The 15700-nt window shown below is 60.1% G+C and overlaps 1 protein-coding gene across 10 annotated transcripts in view; it reads right to left on the bottom strand.

The window, feature by feature from the left end:
• INPP4A (inositol polyphosphate-4-phosphatase type I A) overlaps positions 1-15700 on the bottom strand; it is a gene marked incomplete at both ends in the record, with an annotated part of 41027 nt that overhangs the window by 10867 nt on the left and 14460 nt on the right. For 2 of the 10 annotated variants that reach the window (XM_080711666.1, XM_080711663.1), the window contains 11 exons: positions 288-428; positions 520-646; positions 1000-1123; positions 1201-1373; positions 4677-4709; positions 7931-8072; positions 8693-8911; positions 9852-10035; positions 12806-12823; positions 14236-14344; positions 14668-14772. In XM_080711666.1, the coding sequence (XP_080567792.1) occupies positions 288-428; positions 520-646; positions 1000-1123; positions 1201-1373; positions 4677-4709; positions 7931-8072; positions 8693-8911; positions 9852-10035; positions 12806-12823; positions 14236-14344; positions 14668-14772 (1375 nt within the window). Of the gene's footprint in view, positions 1-287; positions 429-519; positions 647-999; positions 1124-1200; positions 1374-4676; positions 4710-7828; positions 8073-8692; positions 8912-9851; positions 10066-12805; positions 12824-14235; positions 14345-14667; positions 14773-15700 lie in introns of all 10 variants that reach the window. The other 8 variants (XM_080711667.1, XM_080711664.1, XM_080711661.1 and 5 more) reach the window with 7 other exon arrangements.

The raw sequence follows: 15700 nt of genomic DNA, 5'->3' as shown, positions 1-15700 counted from the left end.
CTCACACGTGGGAAGCGCTGTACAGAGCAGACACAAGCGCTGAGCGCTCACCCCCTGCTCAGGCCCTTACTGGCTTGCGGGCGGCCTGTCACTCCTGGGTTAACTTCACCATTACGGCCACGTCTCCTGCTGGCCCACGTCTTAAAGAACAGAGGCCACGGGGGGCCACCTCATGTCTCCAGCACCAACGCAGTGCGGGGAAAGGCGCGGCGAAGGCCTGGCCGAGGGAGGAGGGTCGGCAGCTCCCCGCCTCTCCGGCCGGCCGCGCAACACAGGCACGGGCGCACCTCTCGGCCAGCGTCTGCTGCTCGTTGATGCCCACGTTGAAGAGTACGGGCTGCACCCGCAGCAGCATGCCGCTCTGGATCTCCCGCGGCAGCGTGTCAAAGAGTGGGGCTGGAAGGGGGATCCGCACGTTGAACCCATCTCTGCGGGAAGACAGGGGAGCAGGTGAGGCCCGCAGGCCTCGCACTCCACGGGATGCAGTGTCCGGGGAGACGGCGGGCGGTGCCTGCCTACCGGTTGCCGGTGATGACGGGGAGCATGTCGGCGGAGGCGCTGGAGGCTGCCTGCGTGACTTTGAAAGTCACGTTTCTCAAGTCCATGATCCCAAGGCTCATGTCCTCCAGCATGGCCAGCTCCTCGCCTGCAGGGAGAAGGTGGCGCTCGCACGGGGCCCGGCACAGCCACGCACAGGGCGGCTGGGTGCTCATGGCCCTAGGGGAGCCCGCCCGCGCCACACCATCTGTCCCACCCCTGCTAGGGTCACCGCAGGACCACGGGAGCCACGCCAGCCCGGCGTGTGTGTGGCTGCGGACAGTCGCCTGCAGGGCAAGAACAGCGCACCACAGGCTGGTGCGTGTGTGAGCACGGGCTGTCGCCTGCACCACAGAACAGCGCACCACGGGCTGCGGCCCGCCACCTGCTTCTGCAGCTGCCTGGCATCTGGCTCGCTCTGTACCTGGAGGGCAGGCGGAAGCCCCACGCCCGCCAGCTCACCGTACGTGCTCAGCAGGCTCTCGAACTGGGCCAGCAGCCCGATGGTGTAAAGCTGCCGCAGGAAGCCGTCCTCGTGCAGGCAGTTTCGAAGCTTGATGATGAAGCCACAGATGAGCGCGGTCAGCTGCGGAGGCACAGCCACGTGTGGGCAGCGGCAGGCCGCTGCCCGCCCCTGGCTCCCCCGCCACCCCAGGGGCTTACCGTCTGGCAGAAGACCACGTCGCGGCGGTGCTGCAGGCTCAGGTAGGCGGCGATGGTAGGCGCGCTGTCCTGCATGAGCAGGAAGACCATGGCCTTCTTGGCCTTGTCACTCATCATGGCCACGCAGTCCGTGAGGGTGGTCAGCAGCGGGTAGAGGGCCTCGCTCCACTCACCTGGCATGGCAAAGGAGCCGGGTGAGACAGCTAAGGACAGTGTCTGCCCCAACCACCGCCCAGCAGCCCTCCGACTGTGGCCCTGGGCCGACCCGCATTCTCCCTGGGTGCTTCAAATGAGCCTCGTGTCCTGCTCAACAGACCCAGTACTGGCCACAGAAGAGCTTCCCCGAGTCCTGTCAGAGAGGCCACTCTCTCTCCCTGTGCTTGTGCCCTGCCCGGCCGGCCCAGGCCGGTGTCTGTGCCCCTGGGGTGAACACAGGCCTGCCCTTCTGCTGTGTCCAGGCCTCACCTTCCTGCGGTTCTCTAGGCCCATTTAGTTATTATTTATTTATTTATTTATGGCACTGGGGATTAAATCTAGGGACAGTCTACTTCTGAGCTACGCCCTCAGCTCTTTTTTTCTCCCCTTTGGTGGTACTGGGGTTCCTGGGAGCCCTTCTACCTCCAGGCTACACTCCCAGACCCATTTTATATTTTTAAATTTGGAGACAGGGTATCTTAAGCCAGCGCGGCTGGCTTGGATCCCGTGCGATCCTCCTGTCTCCGCCTCCTAAGCGCGGGGAAGATAAGCGTGCCCCCAACGCCCGGCCCTCAGCTCTTTTTGGCTTGTTTGTTCAGAAAGCAATGTCTCGTGGGGCTGCTCGGCCTCGCGGTGGTGAGCGTCCGGAGCCTGGCGCCCTCCCGCCCCACCTCCTGCCCGTGCGCCACTGACACCTGAGCTTTCTTTGAGAATAGAACACTGGGACTCTGCACCAGACTGCTTTTAAAGGTGGAGCCTGCGGGAGGAAAGCAGGGCACAGGCCTCTTTCCTTCTTGCAATGGAAGGTATTCAGAGGGGACCTGGCCTGTCAGCTCTACTTGACAGGTCAGTGTGCCCAGAGCAAGGCAGCTGGCGGGAACTGGTGGCCCGCCATCACCCCGCGGCGCCAGGCTGCAGAGACCCCCTGGAGGGCCCAGGCCCCGTCACCACGAGCCAGGGCAGCCTCTCTCCGCAGCATGCACCACCGTGCTGGGGCCTGGGGAGAAGGAACCAACTGTGAGGGGCTGGACACTGCGCCCCGCACCGGGCGTGGGCGAGGCTGTGCGCCTGTGGCGGGAAGCGGCTCAGGATGGAAAGCCCGCAGCCGGGGGCCTTCCTAAGTGGGCAGGCGACAGCCCTGGGAGGGCCAGTGCAGGGCGTGAGCCCGACCTTGCAGGGGATGCGAGCGGCACCCAAGCACGGCTCAGCGCTCGGACGAGGCTTTGCCCCGCCGCAGGACCCTGCTAGACGCTGGCCAGCCGCACCCAGCACCTATCAGAAGCTGGGCTCCACCAGCCAAGGGGCCCCGCTGAGACTGCCTGCTGGGAAACGACTGCACTCCAAGCTGCAAGTTCCACTCTGCCTTCCGGTTACCACGCACACGCGGTGCGCGTGCAGGCGCGGCTTAGCCTGAAGACGTTACCATCCAGGTGACCTTGCCTGGCTAGCCAAGATTCCTCCACGCAGCTCTCCTTGTCTATTTCATGTTATACAGGTTCAATTAAGAATGTTGCCATTTTGCTACATCAAAAGAAAAAAAAAAAAAAGAAAAATCTGGAGTATGGAAGACCGGTCAAGAAGCCGTTTGCGGTGTCCAGGGGAGCGGTGTCTACTCGGTGGCACAGGGTACGGAACCCAGGTCCGCCTGCCGAGCTGCACCCCCAGCCCTTTTGTTTGTAAGGTTTTTGATATAATTCTTGCTAAGATGCCCAGGCTGGGCTCAAATTGCGACCCTCTTTGTCTCAGTTTCCCAAGTATTCGGATTACAGGCGCATACTGCACCTGGATGCAATCTTACATTTATATCCTGTCAAAACTATGCAGTTGGCCGGCATGGTGGCACACACTTGTAATCCAGCATTCAGAAGGCTGAAACAAGAGGACTACAGCCTCAGCTCTTACTGAGGCCTTCTGCAACTTCGTGAGACTGTTTCAAAATACAGAATAAAAACTAGGGTTGGGGTGTAGATAGAATGCCCCTGGGTTCCATCATCCCCAGTGCCATGGGGGTGGGGGAAGCAGGCAATTATCAGACTGCAGCTGATTGCTAAAGGGAAAGAAGAAAAAAAGGAACTACTATTTGGGGCTCAAGTGCATTGGGGAGCCACAGCCACACCCGGGAAGCTCGACCTGGGCCCGATGGGGGGAGGGCAGGCTCTGAGGCCGTGGGGTCTCTGGGACTGTGGACATGCATCAGCAGTGGGGATGGCTGGTCTCCAATGAGGGTCACCCCAGAGCAGGCTGGGGGCCGGGTTTAACTCAGAGCTGTGTCTTTTTTCTTTGTGGTACTGAATATGGAACCCAGGGGCCTTCTACCTCCGAGCTACACCCCCTGCCCTATTATTTATTTTTTTGAAACAGGGTCTCACTAAGTTGCGGAGAGCCTCACTAAGTAGCTGAGGCTGTCTGCGACCCGCAATCCTCTGGTCTTAGCCTCCCGAATGCTGGGATTACAAGCGTGTGCCACCACGCCCGGTTTATTATTCTTTATTTTTTTATTTTTATTTTTAGTGGTACTTACTGGGGATGGAACCATTCTACCTTTGGGCTACACTCCCAGACCTATTTTATATTTTATTTGGAAACAGGGTCACTCAAGTCAGTGAGGCTGGCTTCAAACTTGCGTGATCCTCCTGTCTCCACCTCCCAAGCACGGGGATTCCAAGTGTGCGCCACCATGCCCGGCTTGCAAAGGGCCTCTCTAAGTAGGAGCTGAGGCTGTCTAAGCACCGCGATCCTCTGAATGCTGGGATTCCAAGTGTGCGCCACCACGCCCGGGTCCACAGAGCTGTAGTCTGCTAACTAGGGCCGTCACAGTGGCTTCCATAGGAAACAGCACTAATTCCAATGCAGCCCACAGCCGTGCCTGAGAGGAATGCTGAGGCAGGGTGCTAAGCGGGCGTGGGAAAGGGTGCTGCGTGCTCCATCTGTGCCAGCTTCAGGTGGTGCACGTTAACTACAGACTGTGTCTTCAGAGTCCTGCTCAAGACCAGGTGGGTGAACAGCACCATTTACAATGTTCATTCTACATCAGGTCACCCACTTCAGAAAGCCCAGCGCACTCACGAACACCAATCATCTGAAAGGGTTTTAGGATGTAAATGAGAAAAAAGAGAACTGTGTGGCCGCCTGCCTCCGGACCTGATGCCCGCAGCCACGGGCCTCTCCACAGCGCGTCCTGGCCCTTTCCTGCCACGGGCCTGGCGCGGGCTTGGGGAACCGAGCCGCAAGCACTCTCGGACGCTGACGCACAGCGGCGGGACCTGAGCGGAAGCACGTACCTGGGCTGGGCTCTCCGGGAGGGGGGCTGCAATCTGCACAGAAACGGAGGCGACAGGGGTGGTTAAGGAGAAGCACACAGTTCAGCACGAGCCGCGCGCTCGCACGGCAGCCGCACACACACCGGGAGGCCGGCCTCGCCTCGCCTCGCCTCGCCCGGGCCTCGGAGGCACCGTCACCCAGCAGCGCTGGCCTGGGTGTCCTGACACAACGTCAAGTGCTCGTCAGGATGAGGGCCGACACCGCGTCACGATGGACACATGCCACATGGACAGACGGACAGTGCACGCATGCGAGCTGAGCTACCGCGGGGCCGGGCCCAGGGCCTCCGCCCACCTGACCGGGCCGGGCTCGGGCAGCCTCTGATTCGATCCTGCTTTATCTTTACTGATCCCAAGAAACGTGCTCATCCCCACTTCACGCTCCCTCAAAACCTCTAGCGCTCCTGCTCAACGGCTCTGCCATCTGAGCGACAACACGTGTGAGCTGGCAGCACGGGAGGAAAAGTGCTCAGCTGTGCCTAAGAACTTGTCGGCTCACAGAATGTCCTCGGGGTATGGAGAAGAGGCGGCTGCGGATCCCCAAGGAGCCAGGGCCAGCCTGGGGGAGACTTTTCCTTTCTTTTCTTTTCTTAGTTTGGTGCTGGGGATTGAACCCAGCCAGGATCATTCTACCTCTGAGCTACACTCTACCCCTTTTATTTTTTGTTTTGAAACAGGGTCTCGCTAGGTTACTGCAAGTTGCTGAGCTGTCCTGGAATTTGCAATCTTCTTGTCACAGTTTCTCCAGTACTGGGATTACAGGCTTGTGCCACTACGCCCGGCTGGGGAAGACTTTTCCAAAGGGATTCGCAAAGAGGAACATGGCTTTGTAAGCTGGCAAAGGGCTAAGAAAATCTAAAGCCCTCTGTAAGCTGAGAAGGCAGATTTGTTAGAACCCAGATACCCAGAGCCAGGTGGCCCACGCACTATGGTGCGTGGGTGCTAGAGTGCTGGTGCTCACGCCTGGGCCTTGGGAAAATACGTTTCTGCTCCCCATGACCTTCCTCCAGGAGTACAAAGCTGGGTGTGGAGGAAGGCTGAGGAGCCAGTTTACAAGCGTCTGCAGAGCTCCTGAACAGCTGGGTTGGGACCAGCCCTGTCAAAGCCTGGTCAGGGGCCAACGACTCCCGGAGTGGGGGCGAGCAGGGTCTTTGCTGGGGTCGGACGAGCAGCTTCTCACTCGTCTTCAATGAAGTCCCTGGAGATGTAAGGAGCCCTATGATCCTACGCATATGCTCTGAGGGCACATGAACCTGGACCATCCACAGCCCTCGGGGTAACACAGCTGGCTCTGGGGTCTGCACGACTCTGGGTGTGAGGACCCCGTGGAAGTCAGCAAGTCCTGGGGGGCAGTAGTGCTGACCTTGGGAGGCAGGCGGGGGGTGGGCATCTGAGGTGAAATGGAGGTAGAGGGCCTGTTGGTGGACCCTCTGCACAGCACTCGGTCGGCCTCCACCAGGGCACAGGGTGGCTCTCAGACAGTAAACCTGTTGGTGCGAGCACGACTTCCTCATTCAGCCAAGATGACCCCTGCCCTAGCTCAGTGTGGTACGACGTCAGGGCAGGGCCGGGCGCTGGCGCCGTGGATGAGCGATTCACCCTTAGAGTGAGCGCCTCCCTTCCTCTAGGTCCCTCGCCACACTGGGCCTGGACAGCCTACCAGCTTTGCTAAAAACCTCTCAGCTAAGAGAACCACGCCGCGTGGCTCCGCTCCCCACACAGCACAGCCCGCCGCGGCACAGGCACCCACTGACATCCCGGCAGAACCCAACGCGCTTGTGTTCACTTTTTTTTGTTTTGGTGGTACTGGGGATGGAACCCTTCTGCCTCTGGGCGATACTCCCAGACCTATTTTATATTTTTTTATTTGGAAACAGGGTCTCTTAAGCCAGCACGGCTGGCTTTGAACCTGCGTGATCCTCCTGTCTCTGCCTCCCAAGCACGGGGATGACAAGCGTGCCCACGCCCAGCTTGTGTTCACTTTTAAATACAGGTGTGCCTAGAAAAAAATGACATTTCAGGTTTGGACATATGGCACTCTGATTAAACAAACTAGCTCCTGGATTTTAAAAACCCAGGAAGTTGCTCTTTTATATCTGCAGAAAAACCACCAAAATTATATACATGTGTACATATACACATATACGCATGTGTATATATTACATGTATGTGTGTGTATACATATGTGTATACATATGTGTGTGCATACATATACATACATAGTTTTTTGCTTTTGCAGTGTTGGGGATCAAACCCAGGGCCTGTGCATGCTGGGCAGGCACTCTACCACCGGGTGACATTCCCAACCCCCCAAAATAAGAGGATATTACAGAGAAATAAGTAATGAACACTCAGGAAAAAACCACATTTACATGTTGAAAAACAAACAACAAGGACACAGTGGAGACAAGAAGCTCTGCGGTCAACCGCAGCCGGGCCGAGGCTAGACCCCACGGATGGAAGCGGACGGCGTGGATGACGGACGGCGTGACACCTGGAATCAGACTGCAGGCGGCTCCCCCCAGCACCCTGACAGGCGTGCAATCCAGCCAAGTCTAAAGCCCGGCCCCACGGAGCCCCGGCCTGGTACCTCCGGCTGACCTGGGATACCTGAAGGCCCCAGGAGGTCCCCAAGTCCTCTCCAGCTGGCAGGAGGAGAGCCGGGAGGCACCTGGGAAGCCAGGCGGGGCCTCCAGCTGTCAGGCCTCTACTATAAGGGCAGGCATTGCTGGGGTACACGGCCTCGTGGCCTTGAGTCACAGGCCCCAGCCAGCAGCTCCTGCAGGTGGAGGGTGCCAGCTTGGGCACGTCTGCGCACCCACTCACGGCCTCGCCCAGCTCCACCAGAGTTGCATCCCGCGCCCCGCCAGCTCCTGGGCCTGCAGACAGGACACCAGAGGGCGTCTGCGCCTGGCCTCCCTGAGGTTCTCAGGTTGCTTACAAACCCCCACCCTCCTCCCTGGCAGCGTGACCCAGGGGGCCAAGACGCCGCCCGGGGCAGGGAAGCCACGGGAGCCTCACTCCCTGCCCTGAGCCCTGGAGGCCCTCCCTGCAGTCTGTCCGGGGACGGACGCAGTGGCGACACTGGCAGGTGGACAGATGAGTGTACGCACGTGTGCCCGGGTGAGGATGGCAGGCGGTGGAGGGCGTGCAGGAGGGGCATGCTGGACAGGGCTCCTCCGGGCTGATCCAGTAGGCACGGCCGTCCCGGTTACCTTTCTTGCCAGCGCAGATGCTGGCGCAGGAGGCGGCATCCTCACAGCCCTCGCCGCCCTGCAGGCGTTCCCTCTGCAGCAGCTTGTCCACCCTCTGGATGATGCACTCCAGGCTCTTGTCGACGTTCAGCCACACCTTCTCCTTCCAGGCGAGAGGGAGAGGCCCGGGTCAGCCCTCCCACTGGCACAGCTGGCCCGCCACGCAGCCTGCCTGGCCCACGCCCCGAGACAGGCAGGCTGAGAAACGGCACGGTGGGTCCTTATGTCGCCACGGCAGGCGGCTGTCCTACAGCCACTGCCGAGGTTTGAGAGGCACCTGCTGGTGGCTGTAGAGCCTCCCGGTGTCACCAGAGGCTGCTGTGGGGCACTAAGGGCCAGCATCTAGCCCCTGGCCCTGCTGCAGACCCGCACAGGGGAGACGGGGGCTCTCGGAGGGAGACAGCTGGCCACAGACCCTCGGGCGCTGGGGAAGGAGAGGAGGAGCTGGGAGTGACCTGCTGAAACCCACCCAGACCCGGGAAGCCGGAGCTGGAGGCGGCTTTGCCGCGGAGCCGTCATCCAGAGCTTCGCAGAGCGATGCTGTTGAGCGGTGGTCTCAGGGAAGGACAAACACGCTGCACTCGGGACCGACTGAGAACGCAGCGGCTCGCGTGGGCAGCAGCCCCAGCTCCGAGCACCCGCACCCCCAGGGGAAGCAGGGGAGGGCGGAGGCGCAGGGGCCGGGCGCCCCACATGCACGCCGCGGCCAGGGCAGCCACTCACCCACTCCTCCTCGTGCCAGTCCACCTGCAGGGACGACCGGCTGCTCCTCCCCGCCCACCGGGCTGTGAGGGTGTCCTGGTCGTTCCGAAGCATCACCTGCTCCTCTTCTGTTGAGGTGGGGGAGGCCTTGGAGGCAATGTAGTCAGGCCGCGCGGCATTCAGCCCATGGATGGAGCTTGCTAGCAGCTTGCAGTCGCACACTGTGACCAGCTGCCGGGTCTGCAGGACACGAGCCGCACTGCGAGGCTGGCTTCTGGGGGCTGGAGGCTGAAGCTGAGCCTCCGCCCTCCCACAACGCCACGCAACTAGCCTGAGGAGCCGCTGGGGCCAATCTTGGTGAGAGCTCCCCACCAGGGCGCAGGGCCCGAGGGCGCGCCCAGGGCCCGGCTGCTGAGCTCCCGGGCTGTCTCAGACCTCAGGCAGTGCTAGTCCAGCCACCAAAGGCTTCCTGCACCTCAGCACTGGGCCCCATCCTGGACTCTGGCCCTGCACAGCGCTTCTGGTTGTGAGAGTCCTGTGTGCAACAGGGCTTCTAGAGTTCATAATCTGACTGAATCTTTCTTTTCCGGTGGCTCTAATCTCTCAGCCTTTGTGCCAGATGACCAGGAAGGCTACAGCACCTTCTGGGGGTCGAGCAGAAGCGGGTGTGGCACAGGCTTGCGTCTGACCGAGCCTTGCCGGTCAGAGGCCTGTGCACCCACGGCTCCATCATCTGCATCAACGCTCACCTGCCTTTTGGTCATGACCGAGTTAGGGCTACTCAGACTGTTTCCCTGACTATTCATGAACTAGTAAGATTATATTTTTTTCTTATGTCTACATATTAGCTTCATTTCTTTTTAAAATATTACTACAATAGAAATTTGGCAAAAAAAAAAAAAAAGTGCTCATTAGGCCATCGCTAAGAGAGCTGCGAACCAGCCCAGCCCAAACAAAGCGAACCCATGGACTTGCTGGAAGCCACATCTGGACAAGGCCGTGCAGCGGTGACTGCCAGCAGCTCACCACACCTCCCTGGCCTTCGCAGAGACTGGGTCTAAAGAGGCCCCTAAGGCCACTGATGCCCTGCCTGTGCACAGCTCCAGGAACAGCCAGCCTGCCCTGGGCCGGTGCCCTGCAGAACCCCACGGCTCCCTCCGGCCTGCGTGCGGGTGCCTACCTTGTCTGCCAAGATGGCGAGCGTTCTCTCCAGGCCAGTGGCAGACCGGTCCTTGGCTGCCCGTGAGAGCCGCTCGGCGTAGTAGCTGACTTGGGTTTTCAGGGTGTTGATCTGAGCGATGATCTCCTTGGCCCTGGCGATGTCCTGGGGTATGTAGATTATGGACTGGCAGCCAGATGAGGTGCTACAAAGAGGGCAGAACACACCCAGGGTTCTCCCCATCTGATGGGCCGGCAGCAGCACCCCACGCCCGGCCCGCAGCTGGCCCCCAAACAGGTACCCTGGTACCCAGGGACTTCTGGACTAGCCTAGTGGTGGAGACAAAAGCAAATCTTGGCAGGTCCTTTATAAAATATTAAAAATAGGGCTAAGTCTGTTATCTGTACTTGTCGGAATCTGAGTCTCTCCCATGGAAGTGTATGAGGCCAGACGGAGAAACGTCACACCCAGGAATTATCCAAATGCTCAGCATCTTTACCTAAGAGCATCATCTACCAGCTGACAGGCAGCTCTCGAGCAAGGGGCTCCTGTGTACCAGAAAGGTCAGCTTATCACACTAAGCGGAAGACTGCAGCTGTTGATCTTAGCCCAAACAAAAGCCCCAAACCTGCTTTTGCATTAGGCCAATCAGGTCTCCAAACTCTGTGAGCGGATCTCTCGCTCTCCCCCTCACGCCGGACCGGCTCCTCGGCCCACCCGCCCCGCCCTGTCTTGGAGGCTCTGCCCTCCGGCTCTGGCTCCTCCCCCCTTGCTGCTGGGCAGCACGTGCGCCTGGACCTCTGGCCGCAGTGACAGTCCAGGCACTGCTCGGCACAACCGGGGCCTCTGTGGGACCCATGCCCGTTCCCAGCTGCAGGGTTCTCCTCCCTCAGCTTGGATCCCAGTCAACCTAGTGTTTATATGATGGTTCTCCACACCATCTGAGGAGGCCAAGGAAAACAGGAAGAAGTATTAGTAGCTAACATGGAGGCCTCCTTCTAAAATGTGAGGCTTTGCTGGGTCCACGTGGTGGCGCCTGCCTGCAATCCCAGCTTTTGGGGAGGCTGATGCAGGAGGACTGCAAGTTTGAGGCCAGTCTTGGCAACTTAGTCTCAAAAGGCTGGAGACAGAGCACTGTGGGACAGCGCCCTTGGGGCAATCCCAGTACTGAAAAAGAAGTTACATTACATTTGAGGTTGTGAGCTCTGGGTAGAATGGAAAGGGGGCCTGCCTGGCCCCTCAATTCTGGGGGGGCAGTTCTGCACTCACTGAGTTCTGGGGACAGAGGGTACCCCTCCCCGCACCCACCCTCCATCAGCCCGCTGGAGACAAGGGTCTCCCGGGAGCTTGCCAGGACCCAGGTGTCATGGAGAAGCTGCGCTGTCCCCGCTCGCGGGGCCACGGAAGCACACATGCAAACACCGCAGCCAAAGCCGGCACAGGCCACACCGCGAGGACGAAGGCCATGCAGGCCGGCACAAGCCCACGTGCCGCAGCCACCCGAGAGCCGGGCCCGCGGCCTTCCACCTGCAACTCTTCCCAATGAATAGCTGCCGTCCCAGCCGATTTCGTCTTGGAATATATTTAAACAGGACTTCCAGAGCTCTGCGACCCAGGCCCTCAAGGCCTACTCGGGGCCCTGGTCGACCTGCGAGCGTGCAGTGGCTGTGCTGTGCTGGGACCACTCACCAACTCCAGTGCCTGGGGCTGGTGCACAGGCCGCAGGAGGCCGGGCGGGGAGGCGCGGGTGCTCAGGAACACCAAGCACACGTGCCCAGCACCTACACCACGGCAGGCAGCCTCGACCTGGGCAGCCCCGGAGGCAGCGTCCTGGGTCTGGTCTGTGGCGGCCCTCCCACACCGGCTCACATCTACCCAGCGTGGGGGTCCTGGGCTACGCTGAGGGGCCTCGTGAGTCGGGAGTGCTGGCAGGGCTGAGCAGAGATTCCCCTGCCGAGCCACGCAGCATGAGTGCGGGCAGCTGGCCACTCTGCCTGGGATCTGGTAGGGAACGTGGAGAGGAGGGTGACGGCCTAGTTCCCTCCAGTAAGAGGGAACCTGAAGAATTTCCAGATAAGGTTTCTTAAAACACATCGGCTGGAACTCGCCAAGGGGCAGCTGGGCCCTGGGCTCCGCACGCTCACTGCCCAAACCCTATCCCTCCATCTGTGCTGCAGGAGGGGTGGCCTTCAAAGGGAGGCCCAGGGAGGAAGGGGAGAGGGCTGTGGGCCCCTGGGGCAGGAGCGACCCACCCAGATGAGTCCTCCCTCCCATCCCCAGGGAGAGCTGAGGAGGCTGCCTGGGTGTGTGGAGCGGGTCCTCAGGACCCCTGCCTGAGATGCTCTGCACCTCGGGCAGGTCCCGCCATGGCCCAAGGGTCTGAAAGGCTCCAGGAGGGGGAGCTGCAAGTGAGGGCCAGCGAGTAGCCATGCTCTGACCAGGCCAGGGGTGCAGGTGGCTGGTCTGGCTGCCATCTAAGTCTCTGGTGGGGAGAGTTGCTCAGCTCTAGGCCTGCCCCTGGAGGTAAAACCAGTCCTGGTAGTGTCATTTTAAAATCCACGCCAATTAGTAAGCATCATGAAAATGCAAACCGGTGCCATTCATACAAGAAGTAGGGGTGAAGTAAAAATTGAAACTCTTCAAGATTCTTGTATAAGAAGACAGAAGGGGCTCCGGGCTGCACCCGTGGTGGGTGTGAGAGCCCAGCACCCAGGGCCTTGCAGGCCTGGGGTCTTCCTCATCCTGGGAGAACAGGAGCGGCCCTGTCTCAGAATGAGTCAGCACTGAGCCGCCCCTGCCAGGCTGCGGACTGGCTACTCATTGACAAGAACGTTGCAGTTGGAAGGAGAACTCCAGGTACCCAGCATGGAGCGGAGGCCGGGCAGCAGGCGGGGTGAAGCGCCTGGGCAGGATGGGGATAGCACGGACGCCCCTGCACGACCCAAACAGACACTCTCCACAGACACAAAACTCACCAACTCTCCTCAAAACTGCTAAGGAAAAGAACCAAAACGAAGTATTAGCAGTCTGTGAGCAAATACCAAACGCAAAACAAAAATTTAAAAGCCAAGTTACTTTTTGCTAAAATATTAAAAATCATTTGTCAAGGCCCTGACTCCAGGGCTGATTACAGCCAGGTGTCCTGCACACCGGGCTCGGGTGTGGGCCCCACACCACCGAGGCAGGCGACACCTAGACTAAAGGACGCCCAAACGGGGAGACCTCATCTGCATGGGATTTTATGACATTAGCTGGGTGTTTAATAAAAGCACTGTGGAGCGTTCTGCCCTGACATGCAGGCTGGGCGCCCGTGGCCTCAGCACACAGAGCGAATGAGCTTTCCCTCGGGCCGCTGGCTCAGAGTCCAGGGCGGCAAGCAGCCGGCAGTGTGCGGGCGGCGGCACGGAGCACTGGGAGAGGAAAGACAGAGGCTCCAACCTGGCTGCTCTGGCCGCGGCGAACCCTTGTCCCTCCGTGGGAGGGAGTCTCTGGCCGCTCCTGGGCCCAGGTGTCCATCTGAAAACCACTCTCCTGGATACTCGGGGCCTTTCAGACCACTTGTGCAGAGGCGCCCAGGAGACTCCGGCTGCTCCTCCCACCCGAGATGAACTGCCTGGCCCGACTCCCCCTCAGCCCCCACTGCACCAGCACCCTCCCCTCCCCTGGGTTCACCCAAGTCCTCCTCCTCCACGCTGTGGCCGCCTCCGCCCGCCCCGCTCCAGGGCTACACTGCGCCTCACCACTCACCCCTGCCTGCCTCCATCGGGCGGCCACGCAGAGCCTCTGGCCTGCCCAGCGCAGCAGCTGGGCTGACGGCTCTGCTTGGTCAGGCTGGGCTGGCACCCTCTCTAGTCTACAACCCCTCTGTGGGCTTGTGACAGGCGCTCTCCTGGGCAAGGTGGCCCTGCGCGCCTCAGACCAAAAGCCATCAGTCCTGGCCACCAGCACCCACCCAGCCCAGCAGCAGGCTGGCATCAAGACTCCCTTGCCACCCAGCCCTCTCTGCCGGGGCACAGTGTCTGCCCTGCCCTGGTGGGACATCCTGCCTACACGGCGTTTCCCATTCAGGGCAGCGCTCTTGAATCTTTCCAGCACTGGCAACATCAGCACTGCCATCCCTCAGGAACAGGAGCTAGGTGCCCAGGCTCACGCCTGTGCTCAGGAAGTGAGGGGTGCAGGAGGTGGAGCTGGCAGAGGCCCTGGGTGGAGCTCGTGAGCCATGCATTTTGAGGGGTGGGACCACTAGCAGGTGCCCCCAGCTCAGTCACGCACACAGAGCGGCCAGGGTACACAAGCAGATCCTGCCGCCGTGGACAAGCAGGCCAACGGCTGGATGCTTTGGCGACCCTATTTTTATTTTCAACGGAGATGCAGAGGATGAGGACCGCACCCCCTTTCTACTTACTGTTTCTTGGTCTCTTCAAATTTGTGCAGCTTTTTGCGGAGACCTCCTGACTTAAAACCCTGGCAGTGTGCTGCTGGTGCGCCAATGGTGACGACGTCGTAGTTCTGATCTGCATGGCAGAAAGCTGGCCGCTGGCACTGGGGGTCCCACCCTCTAGGCCACGTGCACCACCCAGGCATTACAGGGCAGAGGGTCCCATCTCAGGCGGAGCCCAGGAGGCTACAGGAAACTCCCTGCAACCCGCGTTTCCACTCTTTTGGGAAAGGAAGACCGACGGGCAACTTTCTGCCATAGACGCACACACGGAGGCCAGGGCTGGGGAGGCGAGGAGCAAGCTCGGTCCTTGAGACGCGCTTCTTCCCAGCCGCCCGCAGCAGGGAACTGGGCGGAGGTGGGAGGAAACGATTCGACAAGAGGCAGAGAAAGACGTACCTGATCCGCCGTCGTCTTGAACCCTCATCCTTTGGATGTGCAGGTTTGTGGGAACAAATTCTAGCTTTTTATCTGCTTTCAAACTGCTTGCTTTAAACGAGGGGCCTACAAAATGGAGTATGATAAAACAAAGGTCACCCACACGTATCACGACAGCAGGTTGAAAGTGGTACTCTGGGGCTACTGACCGCAGGCAGCTATGCCTTGCCCGGCCTAGGAAATTCCAAGTTGCTCATAAACCATATTACCCTTTCCTCCCCAGGTGGTGGGTATAAAGGCAGGCTCACGGGCCCAGGGACCGGCTCTGGGGGCTTGGGTGGTGAATGGAGCCAAGAGAACTGGCTTCAGAAAGCAACGGTAGCAAGACCATGCCATCTGCGAATCAGCTTGCAACTCAGAGCCCTGCCGCATGGGGTGAAGGGCTGGAGTGTGCCATCAGCATCGCTGTGAAGCCAATGGCCGTGCCCAGACGAGTGGCCCAGAGAGCCCGCCGCCACCAGGTCTAGAAGCCACTCAGCCAGAGCAAGGCGTCTCGACCCTGAAGAGGCAGGCATTTGCTTGTTGCTCCAGGCCCAGAAAGAAGACACGTAGAGACGCTGGCCCCGGCGCACTGCCGTGCACACACCTGGCTGGCTACGGGGGTGGGCGATGCTTTGGACCCAGCGTCCATGATTTGATTTCTATGATCAGAATCCAGAGTCCATGACTAAGAACTACATGCCAACTGAAGGCTGCTGACTAAAACGACAGGCAGGGGAGGAGGAAAACCCATGTCCAGGGAGCACTCACAGGCCGGCAGCTGCACACCAGCGCCCGGCACTCGCCCCGCAGCCTCAGGCAGCAGCATGGGCGCAGCGCTCCCTGGGACGCTCCCCGGCCTGGTGGACACCTCGGCTCTGCCGGGCAGGCTCCAGCGTCTCTGGTGGTGCGCTCTGCTGTTCCTGGGGCGCACGCCCAGCCCGCACCCGCCTCTTGTCAGACCTCCCTCGGCTTCCCACCTGCAGACTCAGGTGGGAAGTTGTTCAAGATACCT

The sequence above is a fragment of the Muscardinus avellanarius genome (assembly GCF_963383645.1).
Source record: "Muscardinus avellanarius genome assembly, chromosome: 15".
Classification (NCBI taxonomy): domain Eukaryota; kingdom Metazoa; phylum Chordata; class Mammalia; order Rodentia; family Gliridae; genus Muscardinus; species Muscardinus avellanarius.
Note: the sequence above shows the minus strand (reverse complement) of the source record. Positions and strands in the feature narration are given on the sequence as shown.